This window comes from Apis florea, unplaced genomic scaffold (assembly GCF_048593485.1).
Source record: "Apis florea isolate Af1SG1 unplaced genomic scaffold, ASM4859348v1 contig_2350_pilon, whole genome shotgun sequence".
NCBI lineage: Eukaryota > Metazoa > Arthropoda > Insecta > Hymenoptera > Apidae > Apis > Apis florea.
This window is the reverse complement of record NW_028256565.1, coordinates 3,228,637-3,242,910: the sequence shown is the minus strand read 5'-3', so window position 1 is coordinate 3,242,910 and position 14,274 is coordinate 3,228,637. Positions and strand designations below refer to the sequence as shown.

At 44.0% G+C, this 14,274-nt stretch overlaps 2 protein-coding genes across 2 annotated transcripts in view; both read right to left on the bottom strand.

Moving 5' to 3' along the window:
* LOC105736367 (uncharacterized) overlaps window positions 1-14,274 on the bottom strand; it is a 189,004-nt gene that overhangs the window by 27,027 nt on the left and 147,703 nt on the right. The gene's annotated exons all lie outside the window — the stretch shown is intronic.
* Window positions 1-14,274, bottom strand: part of sano (CABIT domain-containing protein serrano) — a 165,979-nt gene that overhangs the window by 27,027 nt on the left and 124,678 nt on the right. Inside the window, exons 3-4 of the mRNA XM_003696375.4 lie at window positions 11,157-12,962; window positions 10,366-10,561 (exon numbers count right to left, since the gene is read on the bottom strand). Coding sequence (XP_003696423.1) covers window positions 10,369-10,561; window positions 11,157-12,853 — 1,890 coding nt within the window. The 5' untranslated portion in view covers window positions 12,854-12,962 and the 3' untranslated portion in view covers window positions 10,366-10,368. The remainder of the gene's footprint in view (window positions 1-10,365; window positions 10,562-11,156; window positions 12,963-14,274) is intronic.

Sequence of the window (14,274 nt, the reverse complement as noted above, 5' to 3'; positions counted from 1 at the left end):
AGGATGCCGGACAATTTCGCCGTGAACCGTGGAGTCCATCGTCTTATTTCCCGCTGCGGTTGCATGTTACACATACTACGCGCATTGGCGTGACACGCGTGGCTGGTCCAATGATCCATAGGCGTGCTCGTGTTCGCGGCCGGAGGCTCGATAACCGATAATAGGTATCATTGAATGATACCTATTGAATGCTATGCGTTTTTTGTCAAGCGAGAAAAGCATGCGGTGAGAATATATACGTGTATTAATGATGAAACTGCGAACTTTGTTGCCAACGGGAGGCAAGAAAAATTTTAAAGCACAAGATAGACGATAGACGAAAAACTCTTTGATCCTCTCTTCATCTTTCTCAACGTATACATATAGGTATATCCCTATCACATGACGTGAATTCTGTAGCAGCATACGACACGTCACGTATGCCTTCCCTTGCAGAAATTCATCGCAGTCTCTCGATATCTCCACGGCCGACGAATCGTCAAAAAATCGTAACATCAGAAAATTTTACATCCGAAGCGAACGAATTCGGATTGTACAATTTCACGAGGTTTCGCCTCGTGAAACGAATTTGAAACGCGCGAAAATCACGTCTTCTGTGACCCTAATATATTAAGCCGACTTAGCGATCGGACAAGGTTAGCGTGGATTAGAATAATATATCGAAACACGCATGCGCGTGTCCCGAGCACGCGCAAACAAAGTAACAATAAGATAGAAAGTTATTTCTCGCGTCGTCCCACCTATCGGCTTCTCCCACCCCAAGCGTCGATTACGCCACTGTCGCCGACGCGGTCGGGCCATGCACCGAGATTTCTACTGCTCTTTCTTCTCTTATTTTCCGCGCGTGTCGCGGCCGCGTGACTCCCGACACACTCGGTAACAGGCAACAATAATAACAGGGAACGGTACGACGATTTCACCGAACGAGTGCAGATCCATGGAAACGAATTAATGCGTGGCGATTTATCTTATCTTATCTCGGGAAAAATTGGGCCGATTAAAGGCGGATATAAAACGTGGAATAAAAACGTTTCTCCCTCTGATAAACAGCTGTCTGTCTGCTCGATCGAGAAATAAGTACGGATATATATATATATATAGTCGTGATCCTCGGAAATTTTATTGCCGCCGTGTTAACGAACCGCCCGGGATAAAAACGAAGATTAAAGATATCGGAATCGATCCAATATATACTTCACGAAGTGTACCGTTACGCGTTCATCAACCGTCCACTTATCAACGATGAAGTAATTATTAATTAAATAATATAGGTACGCGGCTATCTCGCGTACCCATCTCACACAGGCTAACCACCAGACCAGTTTTATTTCTAAGCATCGGATCGGATATTTCTTTTTTTTTTTCTTTTTCTTTTTTTTTTTTTTTTCCCAAACGAGTCCGACTTCATACGGGCGCCTCTGCTTATTCCTCTCGACTTTTTTGCGCAACATCCAGCAAACGACCGTCCTCAACCGATTATAAATTGTGAGGCACAAGGTGAGGGCGTGTCCCCCCTCAGGTATCCCGTACGCGCGATCGTTGGAGGAAAGTGAAGACCGCGTGGGCGTTGTGAAGGCCGATATGCTGTCACCATTATCGCGTATCGGCTCTCGATTCGCGCTCGATTGCCATCTCTCGCGCAATCATACTTATCTCTTTGTCTTTTCTAGTTTGTAAAAAAATAGCGGTAGCGGAGATTTATTCGATCGATGTGATTCGCGTATTTTTAGAAATAGCTAAGAATTAATAATCGCCTTCCTCCTTTCTCAAAAATTTTCTAATTATTTTATTTTAAGATAAATCGACGAATATATCTTCTACCGTTTCTAGATTGATAGAGGATTGATTTCTACTTCATCTATTCCATCCTTTCAACAGCCTCGTTCGCTTTCTAATGAAAATTCCAATTCCAGGGAAGAATCAAGAATTTTCAAAAATAATATTCAAATTACATTTCTCTTTCGAATTCGTTCGTTTTCAAAGATCGTCGACACGATAAAGAGGGACGTCGGAACAGTAGCGAGTTGTCGGGAATAAAATCCGCTTTGAATCATCCCGATATCCGGTGCCATCCTCTCCCACGCCCACGCCTTCGCAGACGCGGAAAATCGTGGCGTCATCCTTTGTCTCCTTCTTCCCTGGCTGGAAGCCTTCGGTTAAATGGGTGAAAAAGTGCTGGAAGAGGGAGCCACTCGGTGGTGAACTATGCCACGCGATGCCGGCGATGTGGGCAGCACCAGCAGCAGACAATGGCGGATGGCGTGCGTGTGTGCGCATGCGCGCGTGTGCTCACCTAACCTAACGAGCCACGGGGACTCGTCCCCAGTGATTTGCATGCAATGCAGCCGGTAATGCGATAAATATGCATGAATTCGGGCGCACAAGAGTGAAAACACAGCTGCGCGGATGTCAGGGTCCGACGTGGCTTGCGACATGCCTGTCGATCATTCCCGACCCGCGTGCGCCTCTTTCTCTGCTTAGAAACAGTGTTTGTATCGATGCGCGACGACGCACGATGCCCCTCTCCCCCCTCCCCCCTCATCACCTCTTCTCTCTTTCTTAGTATGGAAATTGTCTGGGCTTGGCGAGGTGAGGTGATAGAAGAATGGATAATGATCGGTCAGGTTTCTGGAGTGGCATGCTCAGAGAATGGATGTTTGTCGGCCGTGCATTATGCGAATTCTCGATGAGTGTTCTAAGGATATATTAGCTCGGGCGAATAGATTCCTTTTTTTTTTTTTTTTTTTTTTTTTGCGTCGTAGGAATAATTTTATAGCCTGGAAATAATCGAATAATGTCCCAGGCTTGAAATTTATCCGACGTGATGAGGTTTGATGTTGTAAAATATTTGTCGAGTGGTGATATACAGATGAGATTTAATTCACAGCGTTTGTGAAAAGAAATGAAAAATTTGAACGATTGTACAATAATCTTTGGAGATTTAATACATAAGATAAATAGATTTTACGAGTATTTTCGTGGTATTTTGCCTCGAACACGTTAATGATAAATTAATATATGTACGTTGAACTGAAATATTAATATTGGTAATAATTTATGCGATATATTTATATTATTTAAAAGAGTTAATGAATTAAAATTATTTCAGATTTTTGGAAATAATATTGAGCAAATTGGCACGATATTTAAATATAAAATTAAAAATGTTAATAGAAAATTTGATTCTTATAATATATTTTCAAAATATTCAACTTCGTTAACTTATAATCGTTAATTCATTTTTAAATAAAATAATAATGACAGAACAATTCTATCGAATAAACAAAATGAATTTAATTAAAAAACAATGTCAATTGATTAGGTTAGGTTTATGAATTATTTGCGACAGATTAAACAAAACGAAGATCGTCTAATTCAATGATAAAAGACGAAGAGATCCATGTATTTTAATTAAAAAAACGTTATCCATCCACGAAGCATCCAGAAGCACGATTAGGTTAGGTTAGGTTTACGAATTATTTGCGACAGATTAAACAAAATGAAGATGTACGGTCGTCTAATTCAATGATAAGAGACAAAGAGATCCATTTTAATTAAAAAAACGATGTTCATCGATGATCCATCCAAGCACTCAGAAGCACGATTAGGTTAGGTTAGGTTTACGAATTATTTGCGGCAGATTAAAGAAAATAAAGATCCAATTCAATGATAAAATACGAAGAGAATCCATATATTTTAATTAAAAAAACGATGTCCATCGAAGCATCCAGAAGCGCGATTAGGTTAGGTTAGGTTCGCGAGGCTGCGTCATGGTTGGTCGCCGATTAATATCGACAAATTCTACGACACGTTGCTGCGATTACCGGGGGTGCCCGAGGTAATCCTTCCGGATTTCCCGAGAGCTGGCATTACGATGGAAATTGGCCGATCTCGAGAGGCTCGACGCTCGATATTATTATTGGCCGTGATCTATATTTTCGAGCGATCCTGCTTCCGTTCCGTCCACCGCGGATTTCATGGGCCGGTATCCTCTCCCCCCCCCCCTCCCCCCAATAGCGACGAGCCGATGGTCCATCGAGGTAAACGATGCCGATCCAATCGTCGAAAGCGTGTTCGACCACCGTGGATCACCGCGGCCGATCGTTTATCGGGGGAACACGTGGCGACGCGACGTTTCGATCTTACAAATTGCTCGATCATCGTGAACACTTGGAATTTACTTACTAACCGTGGGGGGACGATGGTTAACGAACCAAACGAGAACATCCATCCGATCTTTCGGATCGGAAAGATTGCTTTCAACTTGGTCGAATTTGAAAATTGTTAATTAATAAATTAGCGAAATTAATTTTTCTTCGAGCATTCTTTTCTTTGTTTTTTCTTTTTTTTTTTTTTTTTAATTTCAATTACACAAAGGATGTAAATTTTAATTCGATCGCGAGCGAAGTTTCTCGAGGGGGATTAATATCGGTGAAGTTTGAAAAAAAAAAAAAAAAAAGAAAAAGGAATGATAAAATGTGCGTAAAAAGTGCGATTACGCGGTGGTTACTTCGAATAGGTTAATCAATCTCGGGAAGGAACTTCGTTTCTTCCATCTTTTTCGTAGCCTGGCGATTTCCTGCTATCGAGGCCAACGCATCGATGTTGTCGAAAGAAAACAACAACTTTCTTACGGTTCTCTGCCTACCAGCCGTAACGTGGACGGTTGGCAGAGGGAGCCAGCAGCCATTCGGTGGTACCTAATCGTTCCATTAAGTAATTAACCTGTAAATGATCAATGTTCCGCTGAACGAGCACGACTATCTTCCCCCTTAAACGATTTTACGAGAATCCCTTCTTTCCTTGAGTCGCGGGATGACTCAATTAACGAAACGACGAAGCGGCGCTAATCGATTTCTAAATTCTCAACTTTGAATTTTTTCTTTTTCTTATTAACCGTCTTCTTTCTTTCTTTCTTTCTTTCTTTCTTTCTTTCGTAACGCGATTCACCAGTAACCAGTTCTCACTGTTACAAGAGTTTAAATCTCCTTCTAATTTCCTTCCTAAATGGATGCAACTTTTTCGAAAGCATCGCATCGTTACATCTGTTTTTTTTCTTCCATATCTTGCGTTTTAATCGAGACAACGATCCAATCCACCATGATAACGACTCTAGGAGACGGTAAATCGAAAAGCTTCGATTCAACGTGATCCCTCGAATAGAAGAATCTCTCATCGAGATGCAGCAATCGATGTTCTCGAAAAAGGAGAATTACGATATTAGGAAGACGATGCATTTGGAACAGTGTAATAGCTCGTCATTAATAAACGTCAATGATGATCAATCGATTTTTGCTGTTCGTTGTCACAGTTTCCTTTTCTTCTCTCCTTTCTCTTCTCACATTTTAACATTTTCTGGCGGGGAGCATGCACTTGGAGCCGGTTATTATTGCTCGACACGCGAATTCGATATCACAATCCCGCGGATCACCGTACTCGAGAAACTCACGGCTCGTCGTCCGCCGTTTACCTATCCGTCGAGCGTGACTTTCGTGACTTCGCGTCTCCATTATGCTAATGTCGGAATCGAGGGTGAAAAACTCGGATATAACATCGCGCGTCTGGTTTATTATCGTTAATTGCGAAAAAGCATCCTGTTTCTTGATTCAGAAATACACACACACACACAGAGAGAGAGAGAGGAGAGTTTCACTTATCGAAGGGGAAAGGAATGGAATGTTGTCAGCCGCCATTGAGACGTATCGGTCTAAAACCGTTTTTCTATACCGTGTTTCCGATCCATTATCGTCCACGGTTGAAATTGTAGAGAGAGAGAGAGAGAGAACTGTTCGAAGTGAGCAAATCATTGGGAAGGGAAAAGCATGGTATTTGAAATACGAGTGATCGTCGAGATTTGCATTCTGATCAAGTTGGTAACGAGATCGATTTAAATTAAAAGAGCAAAAATGCAAATTAATACATTCGTGGAATACTAATGGGGAGAGGGGGTCGGTTCTAGACATCGAAAGAAGAAGGAGGATATAAAAAAGTTCGTATATATAAGGATCGTTGGAGGCTTGCTTTTCGAGTTATTAAGCGTTTTAATTCCACCTCGGCTGCGAAGCGCCTAGGCAGCAGGCAACCGGGATGGTACACGGCTTTGACCGCGGTAATACTTTAATCGGTGTTATCACGATCCCATGATCATAATTGGAACTGGTGACTGCGAGTTTGCAAGTTTCGTAATGAAGATATATGCCGGAGGAACGACGAGCACGGGGGTTTCGTGTTTGACAAAAACGAGGGAAAACAAGCTACCAGAAATTCAACTTGTTCGCTCATCAATCATAAGATATGATCCAGATCCTCGTTTCGCGGAAGAAGAACAAGTTCGGCTCGCATGATTGCCTCTCTCTATATCTCACTTAACGAGTTCTATGCAAATTTGTTAACCCTTTAAATATTTCAGCATCCTATGCGAATAATTATTATTTCTTTTTTTTTTTTTTTTTAACATTACCATCGAAACGAGTATACAAAGATGTATATCTTTCGCTTATATCGTTTACACGTATTTAATTGGATTTTATTTCATCTTCTATTCGTTTCTTTTTTTTTCTCGTCACGAATTTGTCACGTTCCACGTGGAAATATCGGACTCGCTACGTTTTAAGGAGCGTTCTAAGGAGCGTTCAAGAGTCGTTCCACTGTTTTATGCGAAATTGCCCCGTCTGCTTGTCACTTGCGGCTAGCCGCAGGCGGTTCGTGGCCTGGCTGCGTGCACACGCATAATCAAGCCGCGACAGTTGAAAATTACCAGGTGTCCCTTGGACGAAACGTAAAGGGAGGACGACGCTGCTGGTTAATTAATTAAACAGGAAACACCGACCTTGAGCATCCTTCACGACGAGGCCTTTCCAGCCGAGGGGTCGTTAATACAGAGAAAAATTACACGTTGCGTTTCTTTCACAATGCCTGATCGATATACTACTCGATTCTTTCTCGATATACAACAACATTCTGAAAAAAAACATTACCAGCTTTTTTGCAACGCGTCCTCTATCGCCATCTCTCCAATATCTCTTCAATATAGTCGATTACAATCTCCTTCGATCTCGTCATTTTTCAACAGGTCTTACTATCGATCTTGTCTCTCGAACCAGTGTTAACGCGTGTATCAACTTGAGAAAAGCAAATTCGGTTCTGAAGAACATTACATATTACAATATATCACAATTTCCTTCGTAATTTTTCAAGACGTTTTATTATTAAGTGTTCGAGTAATAAAGAATTCTGAACAAATGATCGATTTTGTTCTTCGTAGTTTTACCAAGTATCTAGATATATCCAAGAATAATTCTGTTTACAAATGATCGACATCTGTCGTTTGTTCAAGTTTAAGATATGTAAAAAAAGAAAAGAAAAGGAAAGCAAGTTCAACGAGATTCGATTCTGAGAAACGTTATAAATTATTCGATATACATGGGCTGAAGCAAGGAAAAAAATTAAATTTCGAATATCTTCAAAGCGGTTGCTTAAAGAAAAGATTATCGAAAAAAAATTATAGAATTTCATCGATTGGAGTTTTACAAAATCACCGATTCAGAATGTCGATCGACCAAAGGTGGTCCGACAAAATATCAACGTTAAATAATAAATATATGAATACTTTTCTAACCTATTAATAATTGTATATAATAAATGTATTGTAACTACTGCATCAATTGGTGAATCATTTTCAAATTTTATTTCGATACAATCTTGAGATTTTCCTTCTACTATACACCCCTCATTAAACAACGAACTCAAAAATTGCAAATGTAAGCGTTCGAATGCTTTCGTTGGACAAATATAATCGATTTAGTTTTCAAAACGTTTTACTAGAATCTCGAAGCGTTATAAATAGTTCTCTTTCAACAAACCATACGAAATCTGTCGTTCTGCTCTCTTAACTGCGGTTTATAAACCACGTACTAAAATTATAGAGGTTGGTGTGGTATATAAACGACATGTAAATTTTTGCCAATATCAAATAGCGGCTTATGTACCACTGAGATAAATATAAAATTCGTACTAGAAAAAATTTCTAGATATAATCCAATATATTATACACGTAATGCATTCTTATTTTTGTAACTCAGCTTTAATATAAATTTTCAAATTTCAATAACACGAAGTATTAACGTACTTACTTATACTTTTTGAAATTTATAAAATAATCGTATCGTCCACTATTATGATTTTAGTAAAATATTTTTCTTTTCGAGAGATCGACCGTGCTGTTAAGCAGTTAAAGGCAGTTGAAGAAGAGTTGTTTTCGAGTGTTCCAAGAATTCTCTCAATGCTGGCAACTCGAGTTTATCATAATTTTCATAATGAACGGTCGAAAGTCGAGCGAAGCTGATCGAAAGGGGGAGACCGGAAGCCACGGTTTGTTCAGCCGTTGAACCTGGTCTCGTTCAATTCCGCTCACGGAGCGGCTCCCAGGCAAACGAGAGCCATTACATCGTCGTCGTGCTAGGATGACGTTACGTATCCCCGGGCTCTCTCCACCACCATCTTCTCCTCTTTCGCTCGTTTTCCGATTCCCTCTCGTTATCTCCTCCTCGCCCTTCGAACGAGACACGAGATGTTTAAACTCCTCCTCGCCCCAAACCTTCCTGATTCGCGAATATAGAAGACGTGGATGGACAACTTTCTCCCGTTTTGACGATTTTTCTTTTTCCAACGATTAGTTGGACGGTTTCTAACCTCTCCAAAGTCATAACTTCTGAAAATTCGAATTACTTTACCGCTCGTGGCGCCATCTGAAACAGCGTTCTTTCGTTTTCAGGAAGACGAGCGCTCTAAGAGTTTCCTTTGTGACGATTTCGAGCGATACGGAAAAGGATTTGGAAATTTGGAAATTTGGAAGACGACGATCGTTGAAGCGCGAGACGAGTCGGCAGAAAGATCGGGAGACAAGCAGTATGCATTCGACTGAAACAATCTTGGGTACGTGATTCGTGTAACAAAATCTTGAATTTGAAAAAGAGGAAAGAACTGTCCATGTTAATCTTTTTTTCTATTAAGGAATAACAGTTTATGAAACGTTTCGATTAAAACGAGGAATACAAAGTGAGAAAGGATGTATCTGATAAAGGAATAAAGATATAAAGCCTTGCTTTACTATATTGAATCAGCGAAATTAATAACGGAAGTTACGAATAAAGTTACTTCGATAATTTAATTTTGTTCGAAACATAATTCGAATTCGAAATTCGAAACATAATCAACTATTTAACAAGTAAAAAGTAATCTTTGTCCCAAATTTTTAACTGTCGTTACCTTTTCAACTTTTTTTTAGGTTATGTCGCCAGTTCAAAAAAGCGGAAATTCGCCCAATTCATAAATAATACAAGATATAGATACAGAAATAATGTTACAGCTCGTGAAACGACTCGATTAAAACAAGTCGAATATAAAAGTGAGAAAGGATGTATTTGATAAAGGAAATAAGGGAATACAATTATTCGAACACCTAATAATTAATCTCTATGCAACCTCACGTTCTGTGCGCGATTAAATAAAACGATTGCCGCGGTTGACTGCAGCTACCAGATTAAATCTGGTATCCAAGGAAAACGCGGTTAAAACAAGATATTCAAACGGAATATCGTTTCCGTATCCGATAATAAAATGTGCGTCGAAAGTGCACAATTACGACACAATTAAGAAGAAGAGGAGGAGGAGGAGGAGGAGATAATGTAACGTGTAACACGCTCGTGTAAATTACGTTACGCTCCCTTCGATCGGGATGAAAGTTAACGTTTCATCCGGCTAGGCAAGGCTAACGACGACAACAACAACAACAACAACAACAGCAACAATAATTCGTAATAAGGATACGAGCGCTTCCTGGATGGCAGGCAGACGCGTTTCCTGGACCATATGCCGCGCTACGACGAGAGCGCAGGAGAAGAAGAGGAGAGGTGTATGGCGGCGATTAAACGAACAAGGAGTCGTGGCCAACAGGGAAACGCTCGACCACCTTTTATAACGGCCACTAAAACGGCTTCGTTAATGCCTCGACCCGGCCTGGGGATCCTGTAAATTTAACGATTCGAGCTCGACTCGAGACGAGCTGCTATCCTGCCCCATAACTGGTGCACGCCTGTCTCCCCTCATCCTCGACCACTCGATAAAATATACGGCCGAGGTGTAAGAAGGTTCCGATCTCGAGGAGGGGAGGAGGGAGGACACGGAAGCGCGAGGTGGATCAAAGACGAGCCAATATTCTTGGAAGGGGAAAAAAGGTATTATTATTTAACGACCCGACGAATACGGCGATGATAAAATAATGATTGACGCGTTCTTCCCTTCTTTCTTCCCTTCCAGGGAATCTAAATAAAGGAATCTATATATACTACTTATGGTTCTACTCACGAGTTAGAGGTAGAGCGTGCTAACGCGTCGGGGTGCCACCACGGTGACGGCCAGGCGTGGTCCGCATTTGGTCGGCGGCAGGGGTGCCGCTGTGGCTGGTGGCGGGGTTTCCGGTCTCGCGCAGCCGAGGCCACTTCCGCCGCGTAGCTCCCACACCAGATTCGTCAACGAGCGGGGTCTGCTTAGACGCCTCGATCTGAGCGGAAACAACAACACGCTTTCGCTTGAATGCCTCCTCTATCGCGCTAGAGAGAGATAGAGATAGATAGATAGATAGATAGAGAGAGAGAGAGAGAGAGAGAGAGAGAAGACAGACAGAGATATTGATTTCTCTTTTTTTCCTTCTTTCTAATTTTTCGTTTCTTTGGATATACAATCTTTGAGAGAGAGAGAGACTAACCTCTCTTTTTTTTCTTTCTTTTTAATTTTTCGTTTCTTTGAACATGCAATCTTTAAGAGAGAGAGAGAGATTAATTTCTCTTTTTCTCTCTCTTTTTAATTTTGGACATCTAATCTTTGAGAGAGAGAGAGAGAGAGAGAGAGAGAGAGAGAGAGATCGATTTCTCTTTTCCTCTCTCTTCTTAATTTTTCGTTTCTTGGAACAATCTTAGAAAAAGAGAGAGAAAGAGAGAGGGAGAGATTAATTTCTCTTTTTCTCTCTCTCTTTTTAATTTTTCGTTTCTTTGGACATGCAATCTTAGAAAAAGAGAGAGAGAGAGAGAAGAGAGAGAGAGAAAGAGAGAGAGAGAGAGAGAGAGAGAGAGAGAGAGAGAGAATGCGCCTCGTAGTACCTCTTCTCCGGCAGCTTAGCACCAGCACCAGAGTCCCCCGAGGTCCTGCCCCCCGAGTGGCTGGAGTCGAGGGTTCCGTCCAGCTCCATGGCCTGTTGCAGATTCGTCAAGCTCTTGTATCTGATGTTGAAGAGAGGTGATCCCCCCTTGTATCCCGGGGGGGTCTCCTTCAAGGGGGAGGCGCTCTTCTGCCTCATGAGAGGGCGGCCCCTCTGGGTGCCGCTATTCTTCACGTAAAGCTTGGCCAAAGGCGGCTTCTCGGCCCTCGGCTGCGGCGCCTCCTTCACGGCGCGCCTCGTCCTCTTCTCGGCCTGGATCTTCTTGGTCGGTATTGTCTCGATCGGGGGTGGTTCCGGTCTGTCGTCGAGGAGCGGGGCGATGGTCACGGTGACTGGGGTCAGGGGTGGGCTCGAGGACGAGCCCTGGGGCAGCGGGCTCTCGTAGGGGGACCTGACGCTCTTCGGCAACGGGGCGAAACCGCGCACGTAGTCGTAAATCTGATCGATCTCGTCGTACTCCTCGGTGCACGCCGAGGGCGGGACGCGGTTCTCGTCCCTGTAACCCGAATGGGCGGCGGGCTGCTGCTGGTTGCTGTGATAGTGATGGTGATGATGGTGATGGGTGGCCGGGTTGCCGCCCCTGTGATGGGCCAGGGCCCCATTGCTGTCCCCCGAATTCGCGGATCGCCTGAGGAAGCCCGAGGACCCGCCCCTCGTCTGCCTGCTCGCCTGCTTGCTCTCGCCCAGCCGGCCGTCCAGCACGTGGGCCCGGTCGGCCACGTCGGCCACCAGCCGGGACGCGCGCTCCACCAGCCTGCTGAACTCCTGCATCGATCTCAACGCGTCCTCGTTCCGCGCCTTCACCAGCTTCAAAGGGGCGGCCAGGGGCAACGCGACCGCGGCCCCCTCTCTCTGCAACGGCAACGCGAACACGTGCTCCTCCTCGAACGTGGACAACAGCCTGAGCTCGGGCACGAACTGGGACGACGACTTGAGACCCCTAGGCGGCTGGCCGTGCACCAGCCTCACGGTGAGCGGGAGACGCTTGCTGAGCAACGCGCGGGCCGTGTGCACCCCGCTTATGTTGTCCTCGCGCGCCACCGCGCTGAAACGGCCCCGCTGATCCATGGCAAGGAGGACGCTCTCGCCCCGACAGTCCACGCAACGGAGAAATCTTCCACGGCCGGGCAGGCTCACCTCGCCGGCCGTCACGATCGTCTCGCCCGCGGCCAGGGTCCTGGTCCCCTCCGGGACCACTATCCCCGACTCGTCGTCCACCCTGCACGCTATCCCGCGCACCGTCTCCCGCACCAGGGCCCCCTCCTCGGGGCATCGTCGGGAGAGCTCGTTCACCGATTCTATACCACGGACCGCCCTCCCCTCCTCGCTCAGAATCTCGAAGTAGCCCGCGTACGAGTCGGGGATGGCGAGTCTGGGCCCGACCCCGACCACTCGCCGCCCCTCCTTGATCTTCACCGCCTGGGCAACGATCTTTCGCCTGCGGCCCGCCGACACGAGCAGGGCCGTGCTCTGCAGGCTGGGCGCGGGAAGGGTGGGCACACCGAGGCCACCGTACTGGCCCTTCGTGATCTTGATCACAGCCGGCAGACGATACTTGGAGACGAATTCGCGAAGGTAGGTCGCTTCCTCGGCCCAGCGTGCCGCCGCAACCACGATCTGACCGTCGGTCGCGGCCATCGCCGCGCTACAACGCCGCCCAGCTTTCTCGCGACCGATCCAGGGGCCCCCCGCTCAGGGCCCCTCGACTGCTAGGGTGCCGCTACTGCCGATCGCCTCTATGCTCCATCTGCAATCGATAATCTCCCGTTAGTGTCTGTGCATGCACGATTTTTCTCTGGTTAACTTTGCGGAGAACTCAACTTCTCAACGCAGATTAATCGATCGGATAATCGAGACGATTTTCCCAACGGTTGCCTCGTAATTCGATTTCAGGCACAAATTCGACGTATGAAACTTTTTTTTCGTGTTCTAATTATTTCGCGCACGAGGAAAGAAAGTTTTTCGAATTCGTTGAACTCCGTGTCTTTCTTATTTAATCGAGAGCAAATTTTTCTCAACTCCTGTCGTAATTTCACAATCTGTTCGCTCGAACCGAATCATTGCCACGTTCCACGCTCGAAACTCGAAAACTTCGAAAATAATATTTCTACGACCAATGATGCGATTTGCGAGGTAAGAAAATTCGACGTTATATTATATTGTATCACCTTATATCTACTCGTGATTCTAAGAAAAATCGATAAATTCGTTGTATGCTTTCTTTTTTATCACTAATACTTATTACGAAAGGGAGAGATCAAATCTCAGAGAAACAATCCTCCCCTTTTCGAAGAAGAATATACGTATAGCCAGCCCAGTCTGGCTTACCTAACGAACGAGAGCTGGGCGGTGGCTTCGATTGTTTCGAATTTCACGAAACCGCGGTAGAGGAGCGGAAGCGAGGATCGTGACCGAGCGAACGCGTTAAAACCGATTCCCAATTGCTTCACGGTTATGCCGTGCGATCGCCACGGAAATTCCGCGCCGTGTCGCAACGCTTGGGGCGTGATTCGAGGTGCAGACAGAGGTCGCTTCCGGTTAACTGTTGCCGCGTAAATCGATTACGAGTTTTTTTGGGGAGGGAAAAGGGAAAATTTTCATTTCAATCCTCTGCTGTTATGGAGTTAAGTTATTTTTAAATTTCTCCAATTAATTATCCCTATCAATTGATAGACAGATATGTTACATAAACCGTGGATCTGTTCTGTTCGATTATGAAGATTTACCAGTTTTTTGGGGTTGCGACGAAAGATTTTTGAGAGATAGAATTTTGGTATTAAGTTCCATTCGCAGTTTTATTCTACTGTTATCTTCGTATAAGTAAAAAGTCTTTCTATGTCCATCGATATAACATATAAATTACTTTTTTTGAAATCTTTTTCAAATTCGCAAAATTAGATTTCTTCTATCCAAATTCTGACTATTGGTTCGAGTCAGACGTGTTGTACGTAAACCGATTCTTCTCGATTATCGAAATTTATATTTTTTCTCTCCTATTAACCTCTATAAATTCTTTTTAAAACTCGCGAAATTAGATTTCTTCTCAACACCAAACTCTA